Genomic DNA, 26774 nt, shown 5'->3' with positions numbered 1-26774 from the left:
TAATTATTGATCACTCACACTGACCAGTGACTCAATTATTGATCACTTTCACGCTGACCAGTGATTTAATTAATGAGTCATCTCACACTGACCAGTGATTTCATTAATGATCACTTTCTCACTGACCTGCGATTTAATTAATGATTCATCTCACACTGACCAGTGACTCAATTAATGATTAATCTCACAGACCAGTGATTTAATGATTCATCTCACTGACCAGTGATATAATTAATGATCACGCTCACACTGACCAGTGATTTAATGAATGATTCATCTCACACTGACCAGTGATTTAACTCATAATCACTTTCTCACTGACCTGCGCTTTATTAATGATCACCCGCACACTGACCAGCGATTTAGTAACAATCCATCTCACTGACGAGTGATTTAATTAATGATTCATCTCACTGACCAATGATTTAATTAATGATCACTCTGTCACTAACCTGCGATTTAATTAATGATTCATCTCACACTGACCAGTGATTTAATTAATGATTCATCTCACACTGACCAGTGATTTAATTAATGATTCATTTCACACTGACCAGTGATTTCCTTAATGATCACACACTGACCAGTGATTTCCTTAATGATCACACTCACACTGACCAGTGATTTAATTAATGATCACACTCACACTGACCAGTGATTAAATCAGTGATCACTCTTTCACTGACCTGCGATTTAATTAATGATTCATCTCACACTGACCAGTGATTTGAAATGATCACTCTCACACTGACCAGTGATTTAATTGACGATCGCACTCACTGCCCATTGATTTAATTAATGATCACACTCATACTATCCAGTGATTTAATTGACGATCACACTCTCCAGTGATTTAATTGACGATCACACTCACTGACCAGTGATTTAATTAATGATCACTCTCACAATGAATAAGCGATTTAATTAATAACCACTCTCACACTGACCAGTGATTTAATCAATCAGTCCCACACTGACCAGTGTTTTAATTAATGATCACTCTCACTGACCAGTGGTTTAATTAACAATCACTCTCACACTGACCAGTGATTTAATTGACGATTACACTCACTGACCAGTGATTTAATTAATGATCACACCCAAACTGACCAGTGATTTAATTAATAATCACCTTCTCACTGACCTGCGATTTGATTAATGATGACCTGCACACTGACCAGCGATTTAGTAACAATCAATCTCACTGACGAGTGATTCAATTAATGACAACTGTCACACTGACCAGAGATTTACTTAATGATCACCCTCACACTGACCAGTGATTTAATTAATGATCACTCTCACTGACCAGTGGTTTAATTAACAATCACTCTCACACTGCCCAATGATTTAATAAATGATCACTCCCACACTGACCAGTGATTTAATTAACGATCACTCTCACACTGACCAGTGATTTAATTAATGATCACTCCCACACTGACCAGTGATTTAATTAATGATAACTCTCACACTGATCCGTGATTTAATTAATGTTCACTCTCACACTGACCAGTGATTTAATTAATGACAACTCTTCCACTGAATAGCGATTTAATTAATGATCGCTCTCACTGACCAGTGACTCAATTAATGATCACTCACACTGACCAGTGATTTAATTAATAATCACTCTCACACTGAGCAGTGATTTAATGAATGATCAATCTCGCACTGACCAGTGATTTAATTAACGATCACTCTCACACTGACCAGTGATTTAATTAATGATCACTCTCACACTGACCAGTGATTGAATTGACGATCACACTCAAACTGACCAGTGATTTAATTAATTATTCATCTCATGCTGACCAGTGATTTAATTAATGATTCATCGCACACTGACCAGTGATTTAATTAACGATCACTCTCACGCTGACCAGTGATTTAATTAATGATCACTCCCACACTGACCAGTGATTTAATTAATGATCACTCTCACACTGACCAGTGATTTAATTAATTATTCATCTCATGCTGACCAGTGATTTAATTAATGACTCATCGCACACTGACCAGTGATTTAATTAACGATCACTCACACTGACCAGTGATTTAATTAATGATCACTCCCACACTGACCAGTGATTTAATTAATGATCACTCTCACACTGACCAGTGATTTAATTAATTATTCATCTCATGCTGACCAGTGATTTAATTAATGACTCATCGCACACTGACCAGTGATTTACTTAATGATCACTCTCACACTGACCAGTGATTTACTTAATGATCACTCTCACACTGACCACTGATTTATCTATTGTTCACTCTCAAACTGACCAGTGATTTAGCTAATGTTCACAGTCACACTAACCAGTGATTTAATTAATGATTCATCACACACTGACCTGTGATTTAATTAATGATCACTCCCACAATTAACAAGAGATTTAATTAATGATCACCCACACTAACCATTAATTTAATTAATGACAACTCTTTCCCTGACCGGTGATTTAATTAATGATAACTCTCACTGACCAGTGACTCAATTAATGATCACTTTCACACTGACCAGTGACTTAATTAATGATCACTCTAACACTGACCAGTGATTTAATTGATGATCACTCTCACACTGACCAGTGATTGACTTAATCATTCATCTCACACTGACCAGTGATTTAATTAATGATTCATCTCACACTGACCAGTGATTTAATGAATGATCGCTCTCACACTGGCCTGCGAGTTAATTAATCATTCATCTCACACTGACTAGTGATTTAATTAATGATTCATCTCACACTGACCAGTAATTTAATTAATGATCCACTTTCTCTCTGACCTGCGATTTATTTAATGATTCATCTCACACTGACCAGTGATTTAATTAATTATCACTCTCACACTGATCAGTGATTTAACTAATGATCACCCTCACACTGACCAGTGATTCAATTAGTGATCACTCTCATTGACCAGTGATTTAATTAATGATCACTCTCTCACTGACGTGCGATTCAATTAATGATTCATCTCAAACAGACCTGCAATTTAATTAATCATTCATCTCACACTGACCAGTGATTTAATTAATGATTCACCTCACACTGACCAGTGATTTAATTAATGATCACTTTCTCACTGACCTGCGATTTAATTAATGATCACCCTCACACTGACCAGTGATTCAATTAGTGATCACTCTCATTGACCAGTGATTCAATTAATGATCACTCAGTGACCAGTGATTTAATTAATGATCACTCTCACACTAATCAGTGATTTAACTAATGATCACCCTCACACTGACCAGTGATTCAATTAGTGATCACTCTCATTGACCAGTGATTCAATTAATGATCACTCTCACACTGACCAGTGATTTAATTGAAGATCACTCTCACACTGACCACTGATTTAATTAATGATCACTCTCACACTGACCAGTGACGTAATTAATGATCAATCTCAGTGACCAGTGACTTAATTAATGATCACTCTCACACTGACCCAGTGATTTAATTAATGATCACTCTCACACTGACCACTGATTTAATTAATTATTCATCTCATGCTGACCAGTGATTTAATTAATGATCACTCTCTCACTTACCTGCGATTTAATTAATGATTCATCTCACACTGACCAGTGATTTAATTAATGATCACCCACAGACTGACCAGTGATTTAATTAATGATTCATCTCACACTGACCAGTGATTTAATTAATTATTTATCTCATGCTGACCAGTGATTTAACTATTGTTCACTGTCACACTGACCAGTGATTTAATTAATGTTTCATCACACACTGACCAGTGATTTACTTAATGATCACTCTCACACTGACCAGTGATATACTTAATGATCACTCTCACACTGACCAGTGATTTAACTATTGTTCACTGTCACACTGACCTGTGATTTAATTAATGATCACTCCCACAATTAACAAGAGATTTAATTAATGATCACCCACACTAACCATTAATTTAATTAATGACAACTCTTTCCCTGACCGGTGATTTAATTAATGATAACTCTCACTGACCAGTGACTCAATTAATGATCACTTTCACACTGACCAGTGACTTAATTAATGATCACTCTAAGACTGACCAGTGATTTAATTGATGATCACTCGCACACTGACCAGTGATTGACTTAATCATTCATCTCACACTGACCAGTGATTTAATTAATGATTCATCTCACACTGACCAGTGATTTAATTAATGATCACCCACAGACTGACCAGTGATTCAATTAATGATTCATCTCACACTGACCAGTGATTTAATTAATGATCACCCACAGACTGACCAGTGATTTAATTAATGATTCATCTCACACTGACCAGCGATTTAATTAACTAGGGAAGGGGCGGTACTGGACCTGGTATTGGGGAACGAGCCCGGCCAGGTGGTAGATGTTTCAGTAGGGGAGCATTTCGGTAACAGTGACCACAATTCAGTAAGTTTTAAAGTACTGGTGGACAACGATAAGAGTGGTCCTAGGATGAATGTGCTAAATTGGGGGAAGTCTAATTATAACAATATTAGGCGGGAACTGAAGAACATAGATTGGGGGCGGATGTTTGAGGGCAAATCAACATCTGACATGTGGGAGGCTTTCAAGTGGCAGTTGAAAGGAATTCAGGACCGGCATGTTCCTGTGAGGAAGAAGGATAAATACGGCAATTTTCGGGAACCTTGGATGACGAGAGATATTGTAGGCCTCGTCAAAAAGAAAAAGGAGGCATTTGTCAGGGCTAAAAGGCTGGGAACAGACGAAGCCTGCGTGGAATATAAGGAAAGTAGGAAGGAACTTAAGCAAGGAGTCAGGAGGGCTAGAAGGGGTCACGAAAAGTCATTGGCAAATAGGGTTAAGGAAAATCCCAAGGCTTTTTACACGTACATAAAAAGAAAGAGGGTAGCCAGGGAAAGGGTTGGCCCACTGAAGGATAGGCAAGGGAATCTATGTGTGGAGCCAGAAGAAATGGGCGAGGTACTAAATGAATACTTTGCATCAGTATTCACCAAAGAGAAGGAATTGGTAGATGTTGAGTCTGGAGAAGGGTGTGTAGATAGCCTGGATCACATTGAGATCCAAAAAGACGAGGTGTTGGGTGTCTTAAAAAATATTAAGGTAGATAAGTCCCCAGGGCCTGATGGGATCTACCCCAGAATACTGAAGGAGGCTGGAGAGGAAATTGCTGAGGCCTTGACAGAAATCTTTGGATCCTCACTGTCTTCAGGGGATGTCCCGGAGGACTGGAGAATAGCCAATGTTGTTCCTCTGTTTAAGAAGGGTAGCAAGGATAATCCCGGGAACTACAGGCCGGTGAGCCTTACTTCAGTGGTAGGGAAATTACTGGAGAAAATTCTTCGAGACAGGATCTACTCCCATTTGGAAGCAAATGGACGTATTAGTGAGAGACAGCATGGTTTTGTGAAGGGGAGGTCGTGTCTCACTAACTTGATAGAGTTTTTCGAGGAGGTCACTAAGATGATTGATGCAGGTAGGGTAGTGGATGTTGTCTATATGGACTTCAGTAAGGCCTTTGACAAGGTCCCTCATGGTAGACTAGTACAAAAGGTGAAGTCACACGGGATCAGGGGTGAGCTGGCAAGGTGGATACGGAACTGGCTAGGCCATAGAAGGCAGAGAGTAGCAATGGAAGGATGCTTTTCTAATTGGAGGGCTGTGACCAGTGGTGTTCCACAGGGATCAGTGCTGGGACCTTTGCTCTTTGTAGTATATATAAATGATTTGGAGGAAAATGTAACTGGTCTGATTAGTAAGTTTGCAGACGACACAAAGGTTGGTGGAATTGTGGATAGCGATGAGGACTGTCGGAGGATACAGCAGGATTTAGATTGTTTGGAGACTTGGGCGGAGAGATGGCAGATGGAGTTTAATCCGGACAAATGTGAGGTAATGCATTTTGGAAGGTCTAATGCAGGTAGGGAATATACAGTGAATGGTAGAACCCTCAAGAGTATTGAAAGTCAAAGAGATCTAGGAGTACAGGTCCACAGGTCATTGAAAGGGGCAACACAGGTGGAGAAGGTAGTCAAGAAGGCATACGGCATGCTTGCCTTCATTGGCCGGGGCATTGAGTATAAGACTTGGCAAGTCATGTTGCAGCTGTATAGAACCTTAGTTAGGCCACACTTGGAGTATAGTGTTCAATTCTGGTCGCCACACTACCAGAAGGACGTGGAGGCTTTAGAGAGGGTGCAGAAGAGATTTACCAGAATGTTGCCTGGTATGGAGGGCATTAGCTATGAGGAGCGGTTGAATAAACTCGGTTTGTTCTCACTGAAACGAAGGAGGTTGAGGGGAGACCTGATAGCGGTATACAAAATTATGAGGGGCATAGACAGAGTGGATAGTCAGAGGCTTTTCCCCAGGGTAGAGGGGTCAATTACTAGGGGGCATAGGTTTAAGGTGAGAGGGGCAAGGTTTAGAGTAGATGTACGAGGCAAGTTTTTTACGCAGAGGGTAGTGGGTGCCTGGAACTCGCTACCGGAGGAGGTGGTGGAAGCAGGGACGATAGTGACATTTAAGGGGCATCTTGACAAATACATGAATAGGATGGGAATAGAGGGATACGGACCCAGGAAGTGTAGAAGATTGTAGTTTAGTCGGGCAGCATGGTCGGCACGGGCTTGGAGGGCCGAAGGGCCTGTTCCTGTGCTGTACATTTCTTTGTTCTTTGTTGTTCTAATGATCACTCTCACAATGATCAGTGATTTAATCAATGATCACTCTCACACTGACCAGTGATTTAATTAATGATCACACTCACTGACTAGTGATTTAATTAATGATCACTCGCACTGACCAGTGATTTAATTAATGATCACTCGCACACTGACCAGTGATTTAATTAATGATCACACTCACACTGACCAGTGATTTAATTAATGATCACTCTCACTTCTCACACTGACCAGTGATTTAATTAATGATCACTCTCACACTGACCAGTGATGTAATTAATGATCACTCTCACACTGACCAGTGATGTAATTAATGATCACTCTCCCACTGACCAGTGATGTAATTAATGATCACTCTCACACTGACCAGTGATTTAATTAGTGATCACTCTGATTGACTTCACATGAGCAAAGGACATTAAAAAATTTTATGTCCAGGCTGCTCTCAGAATCAGCAGCCTGGACATAAATTATCAAATGTATTGCGCTAATACTCCCTACCAGTCAGCATGCGGTACGTAAGATGGTCACCTGTACACCTCCAACCACTCAGACTGGTTTCCCCTTCTCTTCCATTCCCACACAGTGTCCTGGCTTTGTTGGGGAGCCGGCAAGCTGTCTTTGCCATTCGCCTGCTTGTACATGTCCCTCACCGACAACGCCTGGATGGTCCCTTTAAAAGGAAAGATTTTGTGTGATTGAAGAGCAGGAGAATGCTTTACATACAATAATTCTCCCTATTCTGGTGACCAGGAGTCGTTCTTTATCTTCCGACTGTGCCTTTTGTTCAGTGGTTTCTAAAACTGATCTCTGACCTAGAGCTGCCATTTAGTAGAGCATTTAGTTACAAACTAGGAACAAAATTAAAAATTAAAAGCGCATTTACCACAGGAATTGGGAACATATTTCTTTTGAAACACTAATTATTTTCCAAATATATGCTTTATTCATAAATCTGTAGAAGTGTTGAATCGTTCAAATTATACAATTTGTTTATTGTTTCATGAGATGTGGGTGTCACTGGCAAGAGCATGGTGGCACAGTGGTTAACACTGTCCCCTCGGGCGCCACGTGGCACAGTGGTTAGCACTGGGACTGCGGCGCCGAGGACCACGGTTCGAATCCCGGCACTGGATCACTATCCGTGTGGAGTTTGCACATTCTCCCCGTGTCTGCGTGGGTTCCACCCCCACAACCCAAAGATGTGCAGGCTAGGTGGATTGGCCACGCTAAATTGCCCCTTAATTGAGAAAAAAAAAGAATTAGGTACTCTAAATTTTTTTTAAAAACACTGCTCTCTTACAGCTCCAGGGTCACAGGTTTGATTCCCGGCTTGGGTCACTGCACGGTCTCCCAAGGTCTGCGTGGATTTCCTCCGGGTGCTCCAGTTTCCTCCCACAGTCCAAAGATGTGCAGGTTAGGTGGGGTGACGGGGATGGGGGGGGGGTCAATGCAGACTCAATGGGCCGAATGGCCCCCTTCTGCACTACCTCTATGGAATTTGCTGCCTATCCTCATTGCTCCTTGAACTGAGAAGCTTGCTAGATCATTAGGGGGCAGTTAAGAGTCCAATCTGGAGTTACATCTGGAGGTCAGACCACATAAGGACGGCAGGATTCCGTCCCTAAAGGACACTGGTGAATTTGATGGGTTTCTCTGAGAATCGACCTTCCAATTCATATCAGAGCTTTAACTGAATTCAAATTGCACCAGCTGCTGTGGTGGGATTCGAACCCACGTCCCCAGATCATTACCCTGGGTCTCTGGATTCCTACTCCAGTGACAATTCCACTATGTCACTGCCTTCCTAAAAATGGAGCAGAGTTTGATTTGTGGATTTGTGCCTCTTGAGCTTACCGCTCCATTCGAAAATATCAGCTGTCCGGAGAAACAGAGTCAACATTTTGAATCCAACATGAACCTTCTGCAGAGCAGATGAGTAATGCAGACTCAAAATGTTAACTCTGTTTCTGTAGGTAGGTGCATGTGGCACTCTTGAGGTGCCTCCTTACACTTACAATTACAGGTTAAATGATAAGAACAGATTTGTATTTTCTGGTTAAGTAATTTCTGCTTCGGTTGAAATCCACTCAGTACATTTATGCTGTGTGTCCTGTCACAACTGTGCAGCTCCTCAACTCTGTCCTCTCAAATTAAATTTTGTGGAGCATGCAAACCCAAGTTTGGTGTGGCCTGACCACTATTTCCTGAATTGCCTCCTCTTCTCTCACTGTTCTCCATTTTTTATGAATGGCAGGCAGTGGCCAGTGGGGTATCGCAGGGATCAGTGCTGGGATCCCAGCTTCACAATATATATTATTGATTTAGGTGAGGGAACAAAATGTTATATCTCCAAATTTGCAGGTGACACATAGCTGGGTGGGAGAGTGAGCTGTGAGGAGGATACAGTGATCCTTCAGTGTGATTTGGACAAGTTGAGTGAGTGGACCAATGAATGGCAGATGCAGTATAATTTGGATAAATGTGAGGTAGCGAAAACAGGAAAGCAGATTATTATCTGAATAGCCATAATTTAGGAGGGGAATGTGCAACAAGACCTGGGTGTCCTCGTACACCAGTCACTGAAGGCAAGCATGCAGGTACAGCATGCAGTAAAGAAGCAAATGGTGTGTTGGCCTTTATAGCGAGAGGCTTCGAGTACAGGAGCAGGGATGTCTTGCTGCAATTATACAGGGCCTTGGTGAGGCCACACCTGGAATACTGTGTGTAGTTTTGGTCTCCTTCTCTGAGGAAGGATGTTCTTGCTCTCGAGGGAGTGCAGCGAAGGTTCACCAGACTGATTCCTGGGATGGCGGGACTGAGGTGTGAGGAGAGATTGAATCGGTTGGGATTGTATTCACTGGCGTTCGTAAGAATGAGGGGGGGGAGGATTTCATTGAAAACTATAAAAGTGTAACAGGACGAGGCAGGTAGATGCAGGAAGGATGTTCCCGATGGCGGGGTGTCCAGCACCAGGGGTCACAGTCGGAGGATACGGGGTAGACCATTTCGGACAGAGATGAGGAGAAATCTCTTCACCCAGAGAGTGGTGAGCCTGTGGAATTCGCGACTACAGAAAGCAGTTGAGGCCAAAACATTTGTTTTCAAGTAGGAGTTAGATATAACTCTTGGGGCTGAAGGGATCAAAGGATATGGGGGGGAGGGGGGGGGGGGGATAGTGGGGACAGGTTACTGAGTTGGATGATCAGCCATGATCATAATGAATGGCGGAGCAGGCTCGAAGGGCCGAATGGCCTCCTCCTGCTCCTATTCTCTATGATTCTATGTGCTGCGGGATGCCGTGTGTGGCGAATTGTCTCTTGAGCTTACCGCTCCATTCGAAAATATCAGCTGCCACGAATGAGAGAAACAGAGTCAACATTTTGAATCCAACATGAACTTTCTACAGAGCAGATGAGAAATGCAGAATCGAAATGTTAACTCCGTTTCTTTTTTAAAAAATAAATGTTGTATTAAAGTTTTTCCAAAGAGTGATTTTACATAACAAGAATAGAAATACAGATAATAAAAAATAACAATCAACATATCCCAAAGCTTCCAGTGAAACTACTTACACAACAGAAAAGTTTTTCCTTTTTTTTAATAAACAGAACCAGGTGGGTTTTGTCTCCATGCCCAACTCACATTATATCAACAGTACCCCCACCTGAACCCCCCACCCCTCCCCCAGGATGCTGCTGCTGACACTTACTGCTCCCCTAGAAAGTCAAGGAAAGGTTGCCACCGCCGGGAGAACCCCATCAAGAACCCTCTCAAGGCGAACTTTATTCGCTCCAGGCTGAGGAACCCCGCCATGTCGCTAACCCAGGTCTCCACACCCGGGGGTTTCGAGTCCCTCCACTTTAGCAAGATCCGTCTCCGGGCTACCAGGGAGGCAAAGGCCAGTACCTCGGCCTCTTTCGCTTCCTGCACTCCCGGATCCTCCGACACCCCAAATATCGCTACTGTTGGATTCACCTTCACCCGAGTGTCCAAAATCCTAGACATCACCCTCGCAAACCCCTGCCAGAATTCTTTAAGCGCCGGGCATGCCCAAAACATATGGGCATGGTTCACCGGACTCCCTGCACATCTCGGGCACCTGTCCACCACCCCAAAAAACTTACTCATTCTTGCCGCCGTTATATGCACCCGATGCACCACCTTAAACTGAATTAAACTGAGCCTGGCACATGATGAGAAGGAGTTCACCCTGCCCAGGGCGTCGGCCCACAGGCCCTCATCGAGCTCCTCACCCAGCTCCTCCTCCCACTTGCCCTTCAACTCCTCCTCTGAGGCTTCCTCCACCTCCTGCAGCTCCTGATAAATGTCCGACACCTTCCCCTCCCCTACCCAGATGCCAGACACCACCCTGTACTGGATCCTACGCGGGGGCAGCAGCGGAAAAGTCCCCACCTGTTTTCTAAGAAAGTCCCGAATCTGGAGGTACCTGAACGCATTCCCCGGGGGTAGGCCGAACCTCTCCTCCAGCGCCTGCATGCTAGGGAAAGTCCCGTCTATAAACAAGTCCCCCATCCTCCTAATACCTGCCCTATACCAGGCTTGGTATTCCTCATCCAACCTACCCGGAGCAAATCTGTGATTATTCCGTATTGGGGTCCACACTGAGGCTCCCTCCTCTCCCCTGTGTCTCCTCCATTGCCCCCAGATCCTCAGTGCCGCCGTCACCACCGGACTAGTGGTGAATCGCGCCGGCGAGAACGGCAGCGGAGCCGTAACAAGTGCCCCTAGACTGGTGCCTCTACACGACGCCGCCTCCAACCGCCCCCACGCCACCCCCTCCTCCATCATCCATTTCCTGATCATGGCCACATTGGCCGCCCAGTAATAACCGCAGAAGTTCGGCAGAGCCAGTCCCCTCGCGGGGTTTTATTCGCCCACACAAATGCCGTCACAATCCTATTCACCCGCTTGAAAAAGGACTTGGGGATGAAAATGGGGAGACACTGAAACACGAAGAGGAACCTGGGGAGAACCGTCATCTTCACAGTCTGCACCCGTCCTGCCAAGGAAAGCGGGAGCATATCCCACCTTTTAAACTCTCCCTCCATCTGCTCCACTAGCCTGGTTAAGTTGAGCCTGTGCAGGGCATCCCAGTTCCTGGCCACTTGTATCCCCAAGTACTGAAAGCTCCTCTCCACTTTCCTGAGCAGGAGCTCCCTCAGTCTCTCCTCCTGGCCCCTACCGTGGACCACGAACAGCTCACTCTTCCCCACGTTCAACTTATACCCCGAGAACCTCCCGAAGTCCCCCAGGATCCGCATGACCTCCCCCATCCCCTCTAACAGGTCCGAAATATACAACAGCAGGTCATCCGCGTAGAGGGAGACCCGGTGCTCCTCCCCTCCGCGCACCAGTCCCCTCCAATCCCCCGAAGTCCTGAGCGCAATGGCCAACGGCTCGATTGCCACGGCAAACAGCAACGGGGACAGGGGACACCCCTGTCTCGTCCCCCGATGCAGCCTGAAATATTCCGACCTTAGCCGGTTTGTGGGCACACTCGCTACAGGGGCCTGATACAGCAGCTTGACCCACCCTATAAATCCCTCCCCAAATCCAAACCTGCCTAGCGCCTCCAACAGATACTCCCACTCCACCCTGTCAAAGGCCTTCTCCGCGTCCATCGCAGCCACCAACCACCTCCACCTCTCCACCCCCCCCTCCCCCCCTCCGAGGGCATCATGATAATATTCAGGAGCCTCCTCACGTTCGTGTTCAGTTGCCTGCCCTTAACAAAACCCGCCTGGTCCTCCCCAATCACTCCCGGGACACAGTCCTCTATTCTGGTGGCCAGAATTTTTGCCAACAGCTTGGCATCCACGTTCAGGAGCGATATCGGCCTGTAGGACCCACACTGAAGCGGATCCTTCTCCTTCTTCAGGATGAGCGAGATCAACGCCTGCGACATTGTCGGAGGGAGGATCCCTTTCTCCTTTCCTCATTGAAGGTTCTCATCAGGAGCGGGCTCAACAGCTCCGAGAACTTCTTATAAAATTCTACGAGGAAGCCGTCCGGGCCCGGGGCCTTGCCCGTCTGCCTGCCTGCCAGCCCCCTGACTACCTCCTCCAACCAAATCGGGGCCCCCAGACCCTGCATCCGCTCTGCCTCCACCCTTGGGAACCTCAACCGGTCCATGAACCGCCTCATTCCTTCCCCCTCCCCGGGGGGGTTCCGACTTGTATAAATCCGTTAACTCTGTTTCTATAGGTAGGTGGATTGGCCACGTTAAATTGCCCTTTAATTGGAAAAAATGAATTGGGTACTCTAAATTTATTTTTTTAAACTCTGGTTCTACAGACAGAGCACTTGGAGCGAAGGGGATCAGGCTATTGAGTTGCGTCGATGTTTCAGTTTTGTACTGCTCAGTGGCCACAGTCCGTCCCACTATAATCGTCACTGCTTCACGAGATGTAACTCTGCAACTATATCCTCACATTCTCCAAGAGATGGCGCTAGCAGCTGCAGAATAACAGTCACCCTCTTATCAGATTACCAAAGGTCAGTCTGTTCACCGTGAACCTCTCTGGCTGGGTGGAGTTCTTCTAATTCATAAACGATGAACATTTAACAGCCAATATCCGGTGAATAATTTTTGCCTTCTCATTGAATATTCAGGCACTGGTGGGGGCGGGGGGGATCTACCGGTTGCGTTGTGCCCGAAAAGCAGTGTAGTGCGGTACAACGTAACTGGTAGATGCTGGGAGATCCGTCTTGCATTGAGTGATGGGCAATGAATGTTAGCCTTGCCAGCGACACACGCATCCCACAAAAGAATAAAAAGTAGCCATTTGTTGAAGGGCAAGTCTTCTGCAGGTTTCTCCACTCCTCTCACTCCGACACTCTCTTCTTCATTTGCTCAGAAGAGCTTCCCATTTTTAATTTCCATTGGCAATATGACGATAGAAAATAATTCATGAGGTGGTTTCCAGTTACCTTCCTCATGTGTGCTGGAAGGAAACACAAGACCGCTTCAAGGATGCTCCGCTACTGACTCCCAAGGTTTTAGTTTGTTAAAGCAGAGTGAGATAGATTCTTGATCAGACAGGATGTGAAAGGTTATGTGAAAGGTTATCGGGGGGGGGGGGGGGGGGGGGGGGGGGGGGGGGGCAGCAGGCATGAATGGGGGGGCACGATCTTATTGAATGGCAGAACAGGCTCGGAGGGTTGAGTGGCCTATTCCTGCTCCAAATTTGGAGGTTAGTATGGAACTATAACCAAAACCTTGAGTCAGGATAGAGGGGGCACTGAGGAGCTGAGAAACCAGAACCAGGGAAGACTCTCTCCTGCTTACCCTTGCCAAACATAACATAGAGCACCCCTCCTGCTTACCATAGCCAAACATAACATAGAGCACCCCTCCTGCTTACCCTAGCCAAACATAACGTACAGCACCCCTCCTGCTTACCCTAGCCAAACATAACGTACAGCACCCCTCCTGCTTACCCTAGCCAAACATAACATACAGCACCCCTCCTGCTTACCGTAGCCAAACATAACGTACAGCACGCCTCCTGCTTACCCTAGCCAAACATAACGTACAGCACCCCTCCTGCTTACCCTAGCCAAACATAACCTACAGCACCCCTCCTGCTTACCCTAGCCAAACATAACGTACAGCACGCCTCCTGCTTACTCTAGCCAAACATAACATAGAGCACCCCTCCTGCTTACCGTAGCCAAACATAACGTACAGCACGCCTCCTGCTTACCCTAGCCAAACATAACGTCCAGCACCCCTCCTGCTTACTCTAGCCAAACATAACGTACAGCACCCCTCCTGCTTACCCTAGCCAAACATAACCTACAGCACCCCTCCTGCTTACCCTAGCCAAACATAACGTACAGCACCCCTCCTGCTTACCCTAGCCAAACATAACGTACAGCACGCCTCCTGCTTACTCTAGCCAAACATAACGTACAGCACCCCTCCTGCTTACCCTAGCCAAACATAACGTACAGCACGCTTCCTGCTTACCATAGCCAAACATAACATAGAGCACCCCTCCTGCTTACCCTAGCCAAACATAACGTACAGCACCCCTCCTGCTTACCCTAGCCAAACATTTTTTTTTTAAAATATATTTTATTGAAATTTTTTCCCCTGAGCAACATTTTTCCCGCTTACAAAACAAGCGAAACGATAACAGTAACAAAACAGAAATTTTTTAACTTTTTAACAATAATAATAATGATGATATACAAGTAACAAAACCTCGTACTCTATTGACCTATACTCAACTGAGCCTCCTCCACCCCCCCCCTCCCCCCTGGGTTGCTGCTGCTGGTCATCCGTCTTCCCTCTAACGTTCCCCTAGGTAATCGAGAAATGGCTGCCACCGCCTGGTGAACCCTTGAGCCGATCCTCTCAGGGCGAACTTTATCTGCTCCAGTTTAATAAACCCCGCCATATCTTTTACCCAGGCCTCCAGTCCGGGGGTTTCGCCTCCTTCCACGAGTAGGATCCTGCGCCGGGCTACGAGGGACGCAAAGGCCACGACATCGGCCTCTTTCGCCTCCTGCACTCCCGGCTCTTCCGCAACTCCAAATAGAGCTAACCCCCAGCTTGGTTTGACCCGGGCATTCACCACCTGCGAGATCACTCCCGTCACTCCCTTCCAATATCCTACCAGTGCCAGGCACGCCCAAAACATATGTGCGTGGTTTGCCGGGCTCCCGCCACACCTCCCACATCTGTTCTCCACTCCAAAGAACCTGCTCAATCTTGCCCCCGTTATGTGTGCTCTATGTAGCACCTTAAATTGAATCAGGCTAAGCCTGGCGCATGAGGAAGAGGAGTTTACCCTGCTTAGGGCATCAGCCCACATACCCTCCTCTATCTCCTCCCCTAGTTCTTCTTCCCACTTTCCTTTTAGTTCGCCCACCGACTCCTCCCCCTCTTCCCTCATCTCTCTGTAAATCTCTGACACCTTGCCCTCTCCGACCCACACCCCTGAAAGCACCCTGTCCTGTATCCCCTGTGTCGGTAGCCGCGGAAATTCCCTCACCTGTTGTCTAGTAAACGCCCTCACCTGCATATATCTCAAGAAATTCCCCCGGGGTAACTTATACTTTTCCTCCAGTGCTCCCAAGCTCGCAAAAGTCCCATCTATGAATAAATCTCCCACCTTCCTAATTCCCAACTGGTACCAGCTTTGAAATCCTCCATCCATTCTTCCTGGGGCGAACCTATGGTTGTTCCTGATAGGGGACCCCACCAGGGCTCCCCGCACCCCCCTCTGTCGCCTCCACTGTCCCCATAGGTTCAGTGTTGCCGCCACCACCGGGTTCGTGGTGTACTTTTTCGGTGAGAACGGTAGCGGCGCCGTCACCAGCGCCTTACCCTAGCCAAACATAACGTACAGCACCCCTCCTGCTTACCATAGCCAAACATAACATAGGGCACCCCTCCTGCTTACCATAGCCAAACATAACGTACAGCACCCCTCCTGCTTACCCTAGCCAAACATAACGTACAGCACGCCTCCTGCTTACCATAGCCAAACATAACAGAGCACCCCTCCTGCTTACCATAGCCAAACATAACGTACAGCACGCCTCCTGCTTACCATAGCCAAACATAACATAGAGCACCCCTCCTGCTTACCATAGCCAAACATAACGTACAGCACGCCTCCTGCTTACCATAGCCAAACATAACATAGAGCACCCCACCTGCTTACCATAGCCAAACATAATGTACAGCACGCCTCCTGCTTACCATAGCCAAACATAACATAGAGCACCCCTCCTGCTTACCCTAGCCAAACATAACGTACAGCAGCCCTCCTGCTTACCGTAGCCAAACATAACGTACAGCACCCCTCCTGCTTACCGTAGCCAAACATAATGTACAGCACCCCTCCTGCTTACCGTAGCCAAACATAACATAGAGCACCCCTCCTGCTTACCCTAGCCAAACATAACGTACAGCACCCCTCCTGCTTACCCTAGCCAAACATAACGTACAGCACCCCTCCTGCTTACCATAGCCAAACATAACATAGAGCACCCCTCCTGCTTACCCTAGCCAAACATAACGTACAGCAGCCCTCCTGCTTACCGTAGCCAAACATAACGTACAGCACCCCTCCTGCTTACCGTAGCCAAACATAATGTACAGCACCCCTCCTGCTTACCGTAGCCAAACATAACATAGAGCACCCCTCCTGCTTACCCTAGCCAAACATAACGTACAGCACCCCTCCTGCTTACCCTAGCCAAACATAACGTACAGCACCCCTCCTGCTTACCATAGCCAAACATAACATAGAGCACCCCTCCTGCTTACCCTAGCCAAACATAACGTACAGCAGCCCTCCTGCTTACCGTAGCCAAACATAACGTACAGCACCCTTCCTGCTTACCATAGCCAAACATAACGTACAGCAACCCTCCTGCTTACCATAGCCAAACATAACGTACAGCACCCCTCCTGCTTACCGTAGCCAAACATAATGTACAGCACCCCTCCTGCTTACCATAGCCAAACATAATGTACAGCGCGCCTCCTGCTTACCATAGCCAAACATAACGTACAGCACGCCTCCGCCAGACACATATGCCTTTGGACCAATCAGCTTGCCTTCACCAGTTACATTGTAAGAAACCGCCTGACCAATCAGGGTCCCAGTTGCTCCTGATACAAACACAAAGGAGATGTCACGAATCCGACTGGTCTGGAATAGAGACAATTCATTAGAACAATGCGCAGAAAGATTTGGATATTCATTTGCGATCGCATTGAAAGGGTTACAAATCACACAAGCCGAAAATCACACAAGCTGCCAGCTGCAAAATTCTCAAAGACAGAAAACTAGTTGGATTTGGATTTGTTTATTGTCACGTGTACCGAGGTACAGTGAAAAGTATTTTTCTGCGAGCAGCTCAACAGATCATTAAATACATGAAAAGAGGAAATAAAAGAAAATACATAATAGGGCAACACAAGGTACACAATGTAACTAGATAACACCGGCATCGGATGAAGCATACAGGGTGTAGTGTTAATGAGGTCAGTCCATAAGAGGGTGGTTTAGGAGTCTGGTAACAGTGGGGGAGAAGCTGTTTTTGAGTCTGTTCGTGCGTGTTCTCAGACTTTTGTATCTCCTGCCCGATGGGAGAAGTTGGAAGAGTGTGTAGGCCGGGTAGGAGGGGTCTTTGATTATGCTGCCCGCTTTCCCCAGGCAGCGGGAGGTGTAGATGGAGTCAATGGATGGGAGGCAGATTCGTGTGATGGACTGGGTTGTGTTCACTTGCGGTCCTGGGCCGAGCAGTTGCCATACCAGGCTGTGATGCAGCCCGATAGGATGCTTTCTATGGTGCATCTGTAAAAGTTGGTAAGAGTCAATGTGGACATGCCGAATTTCCTTAGTTTCCTGAGGAAGTATAGGCGCTGTTGTGCTTTCTTGGTGGTAGTGTCGCGTGGGTGGACCAGGACAGATTTTTGGAGATGTGTACCCCTAGGAATTTGAAACTGCTAATCATCTCCACCCCTGCTGACAGGGGTGATGTGAAACTAGTTGTTTCAGCTCAGACTGTCTATAGATACCATTCAGGGCCCATTGCTGTATTAATTAAAGGGAGGATTTAGTCACATAGCTTGCACACATCAATTCAACTGATCATTACATAGCTACTGCAGCAGGAGTTCAGGGAGCTAGGCAGAAAGTTAAAAGACAGGACCTCTAGGGTTGTAATCTCGGGATTACTCCCTGTGCCATGTGCCAGTGAGGCTAGAAATAGGAAGATAGAGCAGCTAAACACGTGGCTAAACAGCTGGTGTAGGAGGGAGGGTTTCCGTTATCTGGACCACTGGGAACTCTTCCGGGGCAGGTGCGCCCTATATAAGAAGGACGGGTTGCATCTAAACCGGAGAGGCATAAAATATCCTGGCCGCGAGGTTTGCTAGTGTCACACGGGAGGGTTTAAACTAGTATGGCAGGGGGGTGGGCACGGGAGCAATAGTGAAGGTGAGAGCATTGAGGGAGAACTAGGGAATAGGGACAGTGGGGCTCTGAGGCAGAGCAGACAGGGAGAAGTTGCTGAACACAGCGGGTCTGGTGGCCTGAAGTGCATATGTTTTAATGCAAGAAGTATTACGGGTAAGGCAGATGAACTTAGAGCTTGGATTAGTACTTGGAACTATGATGTTGTTGCCATTACAGAGACCTGGTTGAGGGAAGGGCAGGATTGGCAGCTAAACGTTCCAGGATTTAGATGTTTCAGGCAGGATAGAGGGGGATGTAAAAGGGGAGGCGGAGTTGCGCTACTGGTTCGGGAGAATATCACAGCTGTACTGCGGGAGGACACCTCAGAGGGCAGTGAGGCTATATGGGTAGAGATCAGGAATAAGAAGGGTGCAGTCACAATGTTGGGGGTTTACTACAGGCCTCCCAACAGCCAGCGGGAGATAGAGGAGCAGATAGGTAGACAGATTTTGGAAAAGAGTAAAAACAACAGGGTTGTGGTGATGGGAGACTTCAACTCAATATTGACTGGGACTCACTTAGTGCCAGGGGCTTAGACAGCGCGGAGTTTGTAAGGCGTATCCAGGAGGGCTTCTTAAAACAATATGTAGACAGTGCAACTAGGGAAGGGGCGGTACTGGACCTGGTACTGGGGAATGAGCCCGGCCAGGTGGTAGATGTTTCAGTAGGGGAGCATTTCGGTAACAGTGACCACAATTCAGTAAGTTTTAAAGTACTGGTGGACAAGGATAAGAGTGGTCCTAGGATGAATGTGCTAAATTGGGGGAAGGCTAATTATAACAATATTAGGCGGGAACTGAAGAACATAGATTGGGGGGCGGATGTTTGAGGGCAAATCAACATCTGACATGTGGGAGGCTTTCAAGTGTCAGTTGAAAGGAATTCAGGACTGGCATGTTCCTGTGAGGAAGAAGGATAAATACGGCAATTTTCGGGAACCTTGGATAACGAGAGATATTGTAGGCCTCGTCAAAAAGAAAAAGGAGGCATTTGTCAGGGCTAAAAGGCTGGGAACAGACGAAGCCTGAGTGGAATATAAGGAAAGTAGGAAGGAACTTAAGCAAGGAGTCAAGAGGGCGAGAAGGGGTCACAAAAAGTCATTGGCAAATAGGGTTAAGGAAAATCCCAAGGCTTTTTACACGTACATATAAAGTAAGAGGGTAGCCAGGGAAAGGGTTGGCCCACTGAAGGATAGGCAAGGGAATCTATGTGTGGAGCCAGAGGAAATGGGCGAGGTACTAAATGAATACTTTGCATCAGTATTCACCAAAGAGAAGGAATTGGTAGATGTTGAGTCTGGAGAAGGGTGTGTAGATAGCCTGGGTCACATTGAGATCCAAAAAGACGATGTGTTGGGTGTCTTAAAAAATATTAAGGTAGATAAGTCCCCAGGGCCTGATGGGATCTACCCCAGAATACTGAAGGAGACTGGAGAGGAAATTGCTGAGGCCTTGACAGAAATCTTTGGATCCTCACTGTCTTCAGGGGATGTCCCGGAGGACTGGAGAATAGCCAATGTTGTTCCTCTGTTTAAGAAGGGTAGCAAGGATAATCCAGGGAACTACAGGCAGGTGAGCCTTACTTCAGTGGTAGGGAAATTACTGGAGAAAATTCTTCGAGACAGGATCTACTCCCATTTGGAAGCAAATGGACGTATTAGTGAGAGGCAGCATGGTTTTGTGAAGGGGAGGTCGTGTCTCACTAACTTGATAGAGTTTTTCGAGGAGGTCACTAAGATGATTGTTGCAGGTAGGGCAGTGGATGTTGTCTATATGGACTTCAGTAAGGCCTTTGACAAGGTCCCTCATGGTAGACTAGTACAAAAGGTGAAGTCACACGGGATCAGGGGTGAGCTGGCAAGGTGGATACAGAACTGGCTAGGTCATAGAAGGCAGAGAGTAGCAATGGAAGGATGCTTTTCCAATTGGAGGGCTGTGACCAGTGGTGTTCCACAGGGATCAGTGCTGGGACCTTTGCTCTTTGTCGTATATATAAATGATTTGGAGGAAAATGTAACTGGTCTGATTAGTAAGTTTGCAGACGACACAAAGGTTGGTGGAATTGCGGATAGCGATGAGGACTGTCAGAGGATACAGCAGGATTTAGATTGTTTGGAGACTTGGGCGGAGAGATGGCAGATGGAGTTTAATCCGGACAAATGTGAGGTAATGCATTTTGGAAGGTCTAATGCAGGTAGGGAATATACAGTGAATGGTAGAACCCTCAAGAGTATTGAAAGTCAAAGAGATCTAGGAGTACAGGTCCACAGGTCATTGAAAGGGGCAACACAGGTGGAGAAGGTAGTCAAGAAGGCATACGGCATGCTTGCCTTCATTGGCCGGGGCATTGAGTATAAGAATTGGCAAGTCATGTTGCAGCTGTATAGAACCTTAGATAGGCCACACTTGGAGTATAGTGTTCAATTCTGGTCGCCACACTACCAGAAGGACGTGGAGGCTTTAGAGAGGGTGCAGAAGAGATTTACCAGAATGTTGCCTGGTACGGAGGGCATTAGCTATGAGGAGCGGTTGAATAAACTCGGTTTGTTCTCACTGGAACGAAGGAGGTTGAGGGGAGACCTGATAGAGGTCTACAAAATTATGAGGGGCATAGACAGAGTGGATAGTCAGAGGCTTTTCCCCAGGGTAGAGGGGTCAATTACTAGGGGGCATAGGTTTAAGGTGAGAGGGGCAAGGTTTAGAGTAGATGTACGAGGCAAGTTTTTTACGCAGAGGGTAGTGGGTGCCTGGAACTCGCTGCCGGAGGAGGTGGTGGAAGCAGGGACGATAGTGACATTTAAGGGGCATCTTGACAAATACATGAATAGGATGGGAATAGAGGGATACGGACCCAGGAAGTGTAGAAGATTGTAGTTTAGTCGGGCAGCATGGTCGGCACGGGCTTGGAGGGCCGAAGGGCCTGTTCCTGTGCTGTACATTTCTTTGTTCTTTGTACAGGTCATGTACAGTGAAAATTATCTGATAATTCTAAAACAAACTTTACTTTCAGATATATGACAGCATGGTGGCACAATGGTTAGCACGGTTGCCTCACAGCACCAGGGACTCAGGGTTCAATTCCGGCGTCGGGTGACTGTGCGGAGTCTGCACGTTCTCCCTGTGTCTGCGTGGGTTTCCTCTGGGTGCCCTGGTTTCCTCCCACCATCCAAAGATGCACAGGTTAGATGAATTGGCCATGCTAATATTGCCCAAAAGGTTGGGTAGGGTGGGGTTACGGGGATAGGGGGCGGGGGGGATTGAACCTAAGGTGTTCTATCAGAGCAAGGGCTGGTGGGGACTCGATGGGCCGAATGGCCTCATTCTGCACCGTAGGGGGTTTATGATTCTATAGGCATTCTATCAGAGCAGTGGCGTTCAGACCAATGGGCTTCAGAATGTTAATTGGACCAATTGAAGTTAAGAGGTAAAGGGCATTAATTGGACAGTTACTTGAACAGAGACTGATACAAGCGTGGAGAACAGTCAGGAGATAACACTGATAACATTTCACTCGGTGAATAAATCTATCCCATGTAAGACTAGCTTCGGATTCTTCCATTGCCAACTAGTTATCAAGAGTACAACACAAGGCAATGGTTTTCCACGGGGCTCTCTGAATGGGAGCTGTACCTTGAAGGTGTGATCCGGACCATTTCACACACACACACTCTGCTGCTCAAAAAACACAGAGGACATTGCAGCCGTGTGAGTGTGGGGGAGCGCACGTGCGTGCGTGCAGGAGAAAGTGCACCTTTTGCTAGCTCATTACAGGAGTTATTGATCGATGCGACATGACCTACACATCGCCAAACTAACCAGTATCTGCTGCAATTGTTTCATCAGCAGTGGTCAGGGTTACTTTGGGGCACTGGCTGAGGGCAGGGCATGTGTGCCTCCGAACAGGTACAGTGAGTGCAGAGCTCTCATCAGCAAAGGCCAGAGGAGGTGATGAGAAAACACAACAGCTTTAATTCTCACTGTAACCTAGCAACACAAGGGTAAGTCGGCAGCACGGTAGCACAGTGGATAGCACAATTGCTTCACAGCTCCAGGGTCACAGGTTCGATTCCGCCTTGGGTCACTGTTTGTGCGGAGTCTGCACATCCTTCCCGTGTGTGCGTGGGGTTCCTCCGGGTGCTCCGGTTTCCTCCCACAGTCCAAAGATGTGCAGGTTAGGTGGATTGGCCTGTGATAAATTGCCCCTAGTGTCCAAAATTGCCCTTAGTGTCGGGTCGGGTTACTGGGTTATGGGGATACGGTGGAGGTGTTGACCTTGGGTGGGGTGCTCTTTCCAAGAGCCGGTGCGGACTCGATGGGCCGAATGGCCTCCTTCTGCACTGTAAATTCTATGACTAATTCTAAGTCACAAACTGAGGGAGGATGGGGAGGGTGGTTCACAGCCCGAGATGGCACCATTGGAGTTACAACACGGATAGCCCTCAGCTAAAGAAACTGTATTTATACACCACTGCTACTTGACAAAATGTTCAGAAGTGTCCGACATCAATTGGGTTATTCTGAAATGCAGTCACTGTTGTTGTGTGGGAGATGGAACAGCTCAAGTGTGCACCGCATGATCTCACAAACAACCAAAGTGACTGGCAGCTATTCTGTTCTTTTCTGATTTGAGGGAAGGATGCCGGCTCAGATTGCCGGAGGACTCTGCGCTCTGCCTCGTCACCCGATCTTTAATGTCCACCAGAACTCGGCTTAATATCGCACCCAAAATATGGCACCTCTGGCAATCACGCACACTTTCACTACTGCTCGTGACTGTCAGCAAAGATCACAGGGTCAACCTTTCCACTGAGGGTTTTCACTTGCTTATTTCCAGCTTCCGGAGTGAAGGGAAGCCAGTAGGAGAATCCACACACAAATTTACTCCATGTGTCCAAATCCTGGGATGGGGATTGAACCTCTGACTCAAAGAGGCAAAAGCAGCACCACTGAACCAAGCCAGCACACACTAAGCATAAAGGGCGGTTGCCACCCTCACTACGGAAGGTGCCACCCTGTGGCTATTCCACTGGGAGCTTTGCCTATCGAAGGATAGATTTGTTCATACCAGAACAGATGGTCTGCTTCCCAGCAGGATGTCTGCAAATCCATCACCATCCATATCAGGGAGGAGCACTGCCGGGGCGGCTGGAGTCTGATGGGATCGGTACACGCTCTTCATTTCCCACAGGCTACTTCCTGAAAAATAATGATTAATAATGTGGTTAATTGCCACAGAGAGAGTGCTCTGTACAGTGTCCAATCACAGACTGAGTGCTTTGTACACAGGGTCCTGTCGCAGAGAGAGTGCTCTGTACACAGGGTCTGTCACACAGAGAGAGTGCTCTGTACACAGGGCCCAGTTACAGAGAGAGTGCTCTGTACACAGGGTCCTGTCACAGAGAGAGTGCTCTGTACACCGTGCCCTGTTACAGAGCGAGAGCTCTGTACACAGGGTCCTGTCACAGAGAGAGTGCTCTGTGCATAGAACATAGAACATAGAAAATACAGCACAGAACAGGCCCTTCGGCCCACAATGTTGTGCCGAAGTTTTGTCCTAGATTACTCATAGATTATCATTGAATTTACAGTGCAGAAGGAGGCCATTCGGCCCCGAGTCTGCATCGGCTCTTGGAAAGAGCACCCTACCCAAACTCAACACGTCCACCCAACACCAAGGGCAATTTTGGACACTAAGGGCAATTTATCATGGCCAATCCACCTACCCTGCACATCTTTGGACTGTGGGAGGAAATCGGAGCACCCGGAGGAAACCCACGCAGACACGGGGAGGACGTGCAGACTCCGCACAGACAGTGACCCAAGCCGGAATCGAACCTGGGACCCTGGAGCTGTGAAGCAATTGTGCTATCCACAATGCTACCGTGTTGCCCTTAACAACAAATAAATCTACACTATATCGTTTTACCGTAATCCATGTACCTATCCAATAGCTGCTTGAAGGTCCCTAATGTTTCCGACTCAACTACTTCCACAGGCAGTGCATTCCATGCCCCCACTACTCTCTGGGTAAAGAACCTACCTCTGATATCCCTCCTATATCTTCCACCTTCAATTTATGTCCCCTTGCAATGGTTTGTTCCACCCGGGGAAAAAGTCTCTGACTGTCTACTCTATCTATTCCCCTGATCATCTTATAAACCTCTATCAAGTCTCCCCTCATCCTTCTCCGTTCTAATGAGAAAAGGCCTAGCACCCTCAACCTTTCCTCGTAAGACCTACTCTCCATTCCAGGTAACATCCTGGTAAATCTTCTTTGCACCTTTTCCAAAGCTTCCACATCCTTCCTAAAATGGGGTGACCAGAACTGTACACAGTACTCCAAATGTGGCCTTACCAAAGTTTTGTACAGCTGCATCATCACCTCACGGCTCTTAAATTCAATCCCTCTGTTAATGAACGCGAGCACACCATAGGCCTTCTTCACAGCTCTATCCACTTGAGTGGCAACTTTCAAAGATGTATGAACATAGACCCCAAGATCTCTCTGCTCCTCCACATTGCCAAGAACTCTACCTTTAACCCTTTTTTCCGCATTCATATTTGTCCTACCAAAATGGACAACCTCACACTTTTCAGGGTTAAACTCCATCTGCCACTTCTCAGCCCAGCTCTGCATCCTATCTATGTCTCTTTGCAGCCGACAACAGCCCTCCTTACTATCCACAACTCCACCAATCTTCGTATCGTCTGCAAATGTACTGTCCCACCCTTCAACTCCCTCATCCAAGTCATTAATGAAAATCACAAACAGCAGAGGACCCAGAACTGATCCCTGCGGTACGCCACTGGTAACTGGGATCCAGGCTGAATATTTGCCATCCACCACCACTCTGACGTCAATCGGTTAGCCATTTCGTTATCCAACTGGCCAAATTTCCCACTATCCCATGCCTCCTTACTTTCTGCAGAAGCCTACCATGGGGAACTTTATCAAATGCCTTACTAAAATCCATGTACACTACATCCACTGCTTTACCTTCTTCCACATGCTTGGTCACCTCCTCAAAGAATTCAATAAGATTTGTAAGGCAAGACCTACCCCTCACAAATCCGTGCTGACTATCCCTAATCAAGCAGTGTCTTTCCAGATGCTCAGAAATACTATCCTTCAGTACCCTTTCCATTACTTTGCCTACCACCGAAGTAAGACTAACTGGCCTGTAATTCTCAGGGTTATCTCTAGTCCCTTTTTTGAACAGGGGCACGACATTCGCCACTCTCCAATCCCCTGGTACCACCCCTGTTGACAGTGAGGACGAAAAGATCATTGCCAACGGCTCTGTAATTTCATCTCTTGCTTCCCATAGAATCCTTGGATATATCCCGTCAGGCCCGGGGGACTTGTCTATCCTCAAGTTTTTCAAAATGCCCAACACATCTTCCTTCCTAACAAGTATTTCCTCGAGCTTACCAATCTGTTTCACACTGTCCTCTCCAACAATATCGCCCCTCTCATTTGAAAATACAGAAGAAAAGTACTCGTTCAAGACCTCTCCTATCTCTTCAGACTCAATACACAATCTCCCGCTACTGTCCTTGATCGGACCTACCCTCGCTCTAGTCATTCTCATATTTCTCACATATGTGTAAAAGGCCTTGGGGCTTTCCTTGATCCTACCTGCCAAAGATTGTTCATGCCCTCTCTTAGCTCTCCTAATCCCCTTCTTCAGTTCCCTCCTGGCTATCTTGTATCCCTCCAATGCCCTGTCTGAACCTTGTTTCCTCAGCCTTACATAAGTCTCCTTTTTCCTCTTAACAAGACATTCAACCTCTCTTGTCAACCATGGTTCCCTCACTCGACCATCTCTTCCCTGCCTGACAGGGACATACATATCAAGGACACGTAGTACCTTTTCCTTGAACAAGTTCCACATTTCACTTGTGTCCTTCCCTGACAGCCTATGTTCCCAACTTATGCACTTCAATTCTTGTCTGACAACATCGTATTTACCCTTCCCCCAATTGTAAACCTTGCCCTGTTGCACGCACCTATCCCTCTCCATTACTAAAGTGAAAGTCACAGAATTATGGTCACTATCTCCAAAATTCTCCCCCACTAACA

The 26774-nt window shown here is 46.8% G+C and overlaps 1 protein-coding gene across 2 annotated transcripts in view; it reads right to left on the bottom strand.

The window, feature by feature from the left end:
* LOC140403869 (protein FAM234B-like) overlaps positions 1 to 26774 on the bottom strand; it is a 177079-nt gene that overhangs the window by 119005 nt on the left and 31300 nt on the right. For both annotated transcript variants that reach the window (XM_072492079.1, XM_072492081.1), the window contains exons 5-7: positions 23757 to 23887; positions 17222 to 17381; positions 7216 to 7357 (exon numbers count right to left, since the gene is read on the bottom strand). In XM_072492079.1, the coding sequence (XP_072348180.1) occupies positions 7216 to 7357; positions 17222 to 17381; positions 23757 to 23887 (433 nt within the window). The remainder of the gene's footprint in view (positions 1 to 7215; positions 7358 to 17221; positions 17382 to 23756; positions 23888 to 26774) is intronic.

This window comes from Scyliorhinus torazame, chromosome 29, assembly GCF_047496885.1.
Source record: "Scyliorhinus torazame isolate Kashiwa2021f chromosome 29, sScyTor2.1, whole genome shotgun sequence".
NCBI lineage: Eukaryota > Metazoa > Chordata > Chondrichthyes > Carcharhiniformes > Scyliorhinidae > Scyliorhinus > Scyliorhinus torazame.
This window is presented reverse-complemented; position numbering and strand designations above follow the sequence as displayed.